The sequence below is a fragment of the Pempheris klunzingeri genome, chromosome 18 (assembly GCF_042242105.1).
Source record: "Pempheris klunzingeri isolate RE-2024b chromosome 18, fPemKlu1.hap1, whole genome shotgun sequence".
In the NCBI taxonomy this organism is placed as follows: Eukaryota; Metazoa; Chordata; class Actinopteri; order Acropomatiformes; family Pempheridae; genus Pempheris; species Pempheris klunzingeri.
In genome coordinates this window covers 18,866,982-18,872,943 of record NC_092029.1, presented here as the reverse complement: position 1 = coordinate 18,872,943, position 5,962 = coordinate 18,866,982, and the positions used below count along the sequence as shown (strand labels likewise).

Here is a 5,962-nt window from a genome sequence, read left to right as displayed (position 1 = left end):
CAAAGTGGTTAACAGACTGACATTGCCATCCATCAAAGTAAATGTTAAAGCTAACTACTATGCTCGTGAATTTTCATAAAGCAGAAAGTGTCTGAGTGCCTACCATCTAGTTACTCAAAAGAATATTGATTAGTAGCAATTTTTTTTAACCCAAAATTCGATACACACTCTTGCACTTTGGACTAAACCATTGTATATTGGTCTTAAGATCAAATGTATTAAAGTTGGATAAGATATAAGATCAGATATTTCTACCAATCAGTTTTGGGTCATAACAGTTTGTTATAAATGTCACTTTTCAGGACCTTTAATGCACAATGGTAAGAGCAGCAGTATCACTGACACCAGTGTTGTCTCACTTGGGTGTGTGTTTATTTGGAAAGTTCAGCGGATTAATATGGCAACACATGGCATGACAACTGGCATGACAAGAACGACAACTCCACCCTGCTTTGAGGTCTTTTGTCCACTTTGCATCTCTGAGGTGCCGCTCCCATCTCATCACAGTCAACCAAGACGGCTTGGTAGGAAGGACAGTATCATGAATTTAATGTATGTTGACAATACTAAGTAACACTAGACTTTATCTGCACCAGCTGATCAAATCAGGGTGTGAAACTCTGAAACAAAAAGAGAGAAATACAAAAGAACACATACAAACAGAGAGCTGATCCCTTCATTGATAATCAAAGTGCACCAGGGTTAGAAAAGTCCCCTCTTATCACAAGTGATCAATATCAACGTACACATAATCAAAAGTGATATCCTCCATGATCTTCCAGTGGAGTTAAATAGTTTCATACATTAATCCCAATTTTTGGAAACTACCTAACTCACCCTGCCGTTGTGCTTTAGAGTTTTGGGTACAGCTTTCTCACTGTTCTAGCCTTTGGTTTCTATTCAGATCCAAACAGTATAAAAAATCAGTCAGCAGACGCTTGAAAATTTCTCGTTGCCACATGAATTCATGTTCACTGTGATGGATTACAAAATTCAAGCCAGTTTCCAGAAACTGCCAAATTGTTTTTGCGTTGTTTGAATTGAAAATTGCCGTCAAAACTATGAGGGAAACAGTGTGCTGCGCCTAAACCTCCATATGAAACCACAATGTGTTGCTTTTACACTTCCATTTTTGTACAGATTATGTATGAGACAGTGAGTATGATAATGTGTTAATTAGTGACCTTTAAAGCTGGTAATGGTGATTTATTAACTATAGATAGAGTCAGATCCAGGTGTTTTCCCCTTTGTGCTCAGCTAACCATCATCTGTAGCTTCATATTTATAGGACACGCAGAGTGGTATCGATTTTCTCACCTAAATTTCAGCAAGAAAACCAATTAGCATATTTCTCAAAATGTCGAACCGATGAGGAAACAGGATTTTTACAAGTTAACAAGCTCAAAGTTTTACTGTTACAGTCGTTTTAACTTTTGTCCTCCACTGCGTTCTACTCGTCATTTCATTCAGCTCCCTGTACTGAGTTCACTGAATGTCCAGTCAGTTCCCGCGTAGGTAATGACAGAAAACAACCGTAAAAACATACGGAATCCAAACTCTTTAAAAAAGCACAGTGTAAGAAAAACTAGTCAGTAGCTAATCTATAGAAAGTCTTCAGATGAAAAGTTCTTGTCAGGTGGATTCAGAATCCATAAATGAGAGATGACTTTAAAAAAAGAAAAGTGTTTTCTCCTTAAAGACTGGATAGTGGCTCAAGCTGGCAGAGGACAGGGCCAACCTTCCCTCCTACCCTTCCTCCCCTTTTCTGTCCATCTGTGCATCTGGAACAATGCCAACTGTGGAAACCTGGGTTCCTGTATAATGGGATGTGGTTTTTGACGTGTCCACTTTCCTGCTTCTCGCCTTGGAAATAGGGCACTTCTGTTTTCTCTGGCGTGTTTTTTTCATGCGGCCGTGGGGTCACTGTTGAGGACTTTACTTGGCTTGGTTAGTTGGTTGGAGGTCTCTCTAGGGTGTTGGCAGGCAGCGTGTGGTTCCTCCAATTCGAGTAGGCCAAAGTATCTGAATCTGAAAGTTTAGATGAGAAAATGTAAGTTGAAATGCAAATGTTTGATTGAAAACTTCCATTTACAGAAAAACCCACCAGTGGTTCCTCCCGTCTTTGTGCCAGCAGTCCCGTTGGCTCCCCCTGCTCCATCAGTCTGTCACAGAGAAAGACAGAAAGGGTCATAAGAGCATTAAGGACATACTGTATGTGCAGTACATGTGATAATCTGCTCAGCATGAAGCTACAGCCAGCATCCAGTTAGCTTAGTTTAGTCAAAGGCTGGAGATGGGAAAAGGTAACACAGTCCATCCACCAGCATCTCTGAAGCTTACATGCTTTGTCTTTCACATTAAATCCGTATTAAAGAAATCCTAAAGTGGAACATGTTATTCTTTTACAGGGGCTATGTGCTGTATTATTTAGTGACCAGGTGCAGTCACCTCCTGAAATCTCAGCTGGTTGCCTGGCAGCCTCATAGTGATGAGGAAATAGTCCGCACCAGGAAATAGAAGAGAAGAATAGAAGAATACCACCAGACCATTTTCTAGTTTTGCAGTCTTTGTGCCAAACTAACCGGCTGCTGGAGGTAGCCTCTTACTAATCATAGACAAATGTATTCCTTAATTATAAGCTATGTAATTAACCCTGTCTTAACGAGCAAGTGAATCTGGTAAAGGTACTCAGCTGCACTTAAAAAAATATAATTCTGTGGTTTGCTGGCCAAACAGCAGAAACAACTCTTGGCTGTATTCCTGGTGCTCACTGTTTGCCTACTTCATTTTAGTGTAAGATGGAAATCGCTTGTGCTGTCTGTAAAAGACAGAGACGAAAGTGTGTTTTTGTGGGCCTCGCGTCAGGTAGCTTTCATGTAGTGTGACAGTTTGCAAGTGTAAACTGGTAATCAGAGGCTGTCAGAATCTCCCGGTTAAACGTCTCGGCTCATCGTGCGTCATTGTTAGCTCACAACTGTAAAACTGAGACCTGCGCAACATTCATAGTCAAGAGTGTCATGACTGTATGATGATGATGACAGAAGCATATCAAGAACGTTGGGGAACGTATGGGTTTGTGGGACTTTAAGCACAGAATGCAGTAACATTGATGGGACTCTCAAAGTGAGGTTCTTGGCCACCGCAGTAAGTGACGTTTTTTTGTGATGTTATTGAAGCAAAACCTCACAAAATTAGACATTTCATTGATGGCCTAATCTTTTTTCATTTGTCCCATGGGTTTGCATGGTTTCAATCTTTAAAAAGGCAACAGCACTATCACAGCCTCCTCCTGCTGATTGCTAATAATCAGCTACTCATTGCTCTTAATTGGGAGCTAACGAACTGCAATAGATAGTGCACGCTATATTTAGATATCGAAGGTGCTGCTGCGTGAGTGTGGTGAGGTCTTTAGTGAGAGACTGATGCAGGAAAAAGAACTGGAAACAGAGAGAGAAGGAATATGAAAAACAGACAGTTCATACCGCTGTGCCGCTCACATCGTACGTGTTCCCACTGTTCCTATGAATGACAGCAAAAAAGAGTGAGATTATCAAGTGTTATGGTGGTTTCCCAGGTCTGTGTGTATGAAGACAAAGGTGCGTGTCTCTTTTCCAAGTTTGCATCCTTTGCTGTCTTTATCATCGTCACTCACACATGGATGCAAAAGGTCTGGTCCCCTGCTCTTCTTCCAAAAGGGCCTGAAATTCACCGCACCATTCAACAATCTAATGCACTATGCAGTAAATCTCTATTTATATCTAAACTAAAGTTGGAGTCGATTAAACCTATTAGGCTTGACTGACTCAGATGAGCCCAGGCTGAGTTTCTCATTAATTCTGCTTGCTCTGGAAGGCCAAACTATTACTTGCAAACTATAAGTAATTTCAGCCTTAATTTAAGTTTTGGCTCTTACCAAAAAAAAAAAAAAAGTTTTAAAATATGCTGGACTCACTGTTTTCCTCTAAACTCCTAAACCTAATTGACAAAGTTTATGCTATTATGCTTTATCACTTTAACAGTCAGCACGTATAGAGATTTGGGACTTGAACTTGCTTTGACAAGACCTGAGACTTGTTTTCACAAAACTCGAAACTAAAAATGAACTTACTATGACAAGATTTGAGACCGGACTCGCGACTTGACTTGGACTTGCTCTCAAGGACGTGAGATCAGAATTTGATTTAGGAAGACTTAAGACTTGAATTGGACCTGCTTTGACGAGCCTCGTGACTTCACCGGGATCGGTCTCTGCTGGAACTTGATTTAAACTTCATCAAAAGACTTAAAATATGCATTTCCAAAAATTATATATCTACAGGTTTATAATAATGGATCCCCCCTTAGTAATTGAAAAAAATAATATAATTACCAGCACCTACTTTTCAGCACTTATCAGACTATTGAACCACTGAACTACCCCTGAGATCACAAATCGGACAACTTACCTAAAAACAGCACATCTGTTCTAAACTGAATTATCAGACGCCAGCAGCAGTGCGTTCCTTCTCCTTTAAAACAGTCCTCTGAGTTATGAGTTTTGATTCCCATCTATCACTACAGTCCCATTCAGGTTTCATTCCTTTGAGTGACAAACAAGTCATGGAATGTACAGAAACAGACTGCAAAAGATAAGACTGTTGTTTCGCCACACAGTTCCTCTGTGTCAGTGTCACTTGGCGTGACAACAGCAGTAAAAGGGTGTGCAAACACACGTGCACACGTAGATGTGTGCACAAACACACACTAACACATACACACACACACACAAAGAGGGATGGGAACATCAGGCTATTGATGGTTACTGGTCCAAGCCCTGCCCATTCGGCTCAACCACCTCAGCTTTTAAACGATACTTTTACTGTGCTTTGCTTGTACTCTTGCTTGCTTTCTACTCTTCAAACAGGCAACACCCTTCATCAAAAACCACCTATCGGGTCGAACAAGTCTCTGTTCTGTGCTGCTGAAAAGTGATGAATAGCAATTGAAGCCTCGCAGGTCCAGGGACAGAATAAATGAATCAGCCACTCCAAACAGGAGCGGACTTGTTCTGTACTGGGTGGCAGCGTCTGTCGTGATCATATGATAGGTGCCATGGCTCATAATTCCTTCACCTTCCTTTGAGTGACATCATTTGGGGAGGTCTGTTTATTAGTATACTGAGGGAAAACAGGTATGGTGTGACACAAACATACTCAAAGTAATGTTACTTAATGTTTCCCTCACCTTTGACAACTGGCGCAAAGGGCAAGTAGAGTGATACTTAGGATGAAGAACGTGATGAGGGAGATGATGCCCACCTCTGGGGATGAAAACCAATCCAGCATGCCAACCATCCCTACTGGAGCCATCGTCCTAGTGCTCTGTAAAGAATGGCAAAGGTGTGTCAAAGGTATCGACAAAATAGGCGCACACACACAAGATTCACGAGAACTTGTTCAAACCAATTTTACCCTTAAGTTACAATCCTGATGGTGTCCAGAAAACATACAGAAGTTGACACGCCCAAGTCCAGCACTTTTCAGATGAGCATAGTCTTCAAACAGAACCATACACACACAATATAGCAAAAAGAAAACTCAAACCAGGGTTTGTAACTTACATTGTGTGCTGCTTGACTCCGCTGTGGCTCTGCCTCCTCTGCTGTCAGTCATTCAACCGCCTTCGCTTTATGTGACTCACAGCAGGCAGGTGACTGAGGGAGGGGCTCGTTAGAGTTCATTGGCGCTCTGTCTCTTCCGAAGGGGGTGTTGACGCAAGCCCATAAAAAGCCCATTGTGTTTTTTTGTTTTTTTTTTATCATCACCGAATTACAACCTGAGCGTCTCTGCACCTGACATGCCTGTGGCTTCCAGGAATGTTGGAATGCCTGTTGAAGCCAGAAAATATTAGAACCTCAAAAGATGGAGGCTGATCCATGACAAAATCTAATAAATCAATAGAATCTAATACTGAAAATTCTCCT

General features: G+C 41.3%; 1 protein-coding gene across 1 annotated transcript; it reads right to left on the bottom strand.

Annotated features, from left to right (window-relative positions):
- Positions 1-350: 350 nt before the first annotated feature.
- Positions 351-5,617, bottom strand: LOC139218057 (uncharacterized). Its single transcript, XM_070849592.1, has 5 exons — positions 5,600-5,617; positions 5,224-5,360; positions 3,483-3,519; positions 2,105-2,162; positions 351-2,028 (listed from the first exon to the last, which is right to left on the bottom strand). The coding sequence occupies exons 2-5, from the start codon at positions 5,346-5,348 to the stop codon at positions 1,949-1,951; spliced, it is 300 nt and encodes a 99-aa protein (XP_070705693.1). The 5' UTR covers positions 5,349-5,360; positions 5,600-5,617; the 3' UTR covers positions 351-1,948.
- Positions 5,618-5,962: the final 345 nt, after the last annotated feature.

Excerpts from the sequence above, each read along its gene's own strand:
- LOC139218057 (XM_070849592.1), bottom strand. The coding sequence starts at position 5,348 with ATGGCTCCAGTAGGGATGGTTGGCATGCTGGATTGGTTTTCATCCCCA. Across the intron at positions 2,163-3,482 it reads ACGATGTGAGCGGCACAGCG|ACTGATGGAGCAGGGGGAGC; the intron begins GTATGAACTGTC and ends TCTCTGTGACAG. Across the intron at positions 2,029-2,104 it reads AAAGACGGGAGGAACCACTG|ATTCAGATACTTTGGCCTAC; the intron begins GTGGGTTTTTCT and ends CTAAACTTTCAG.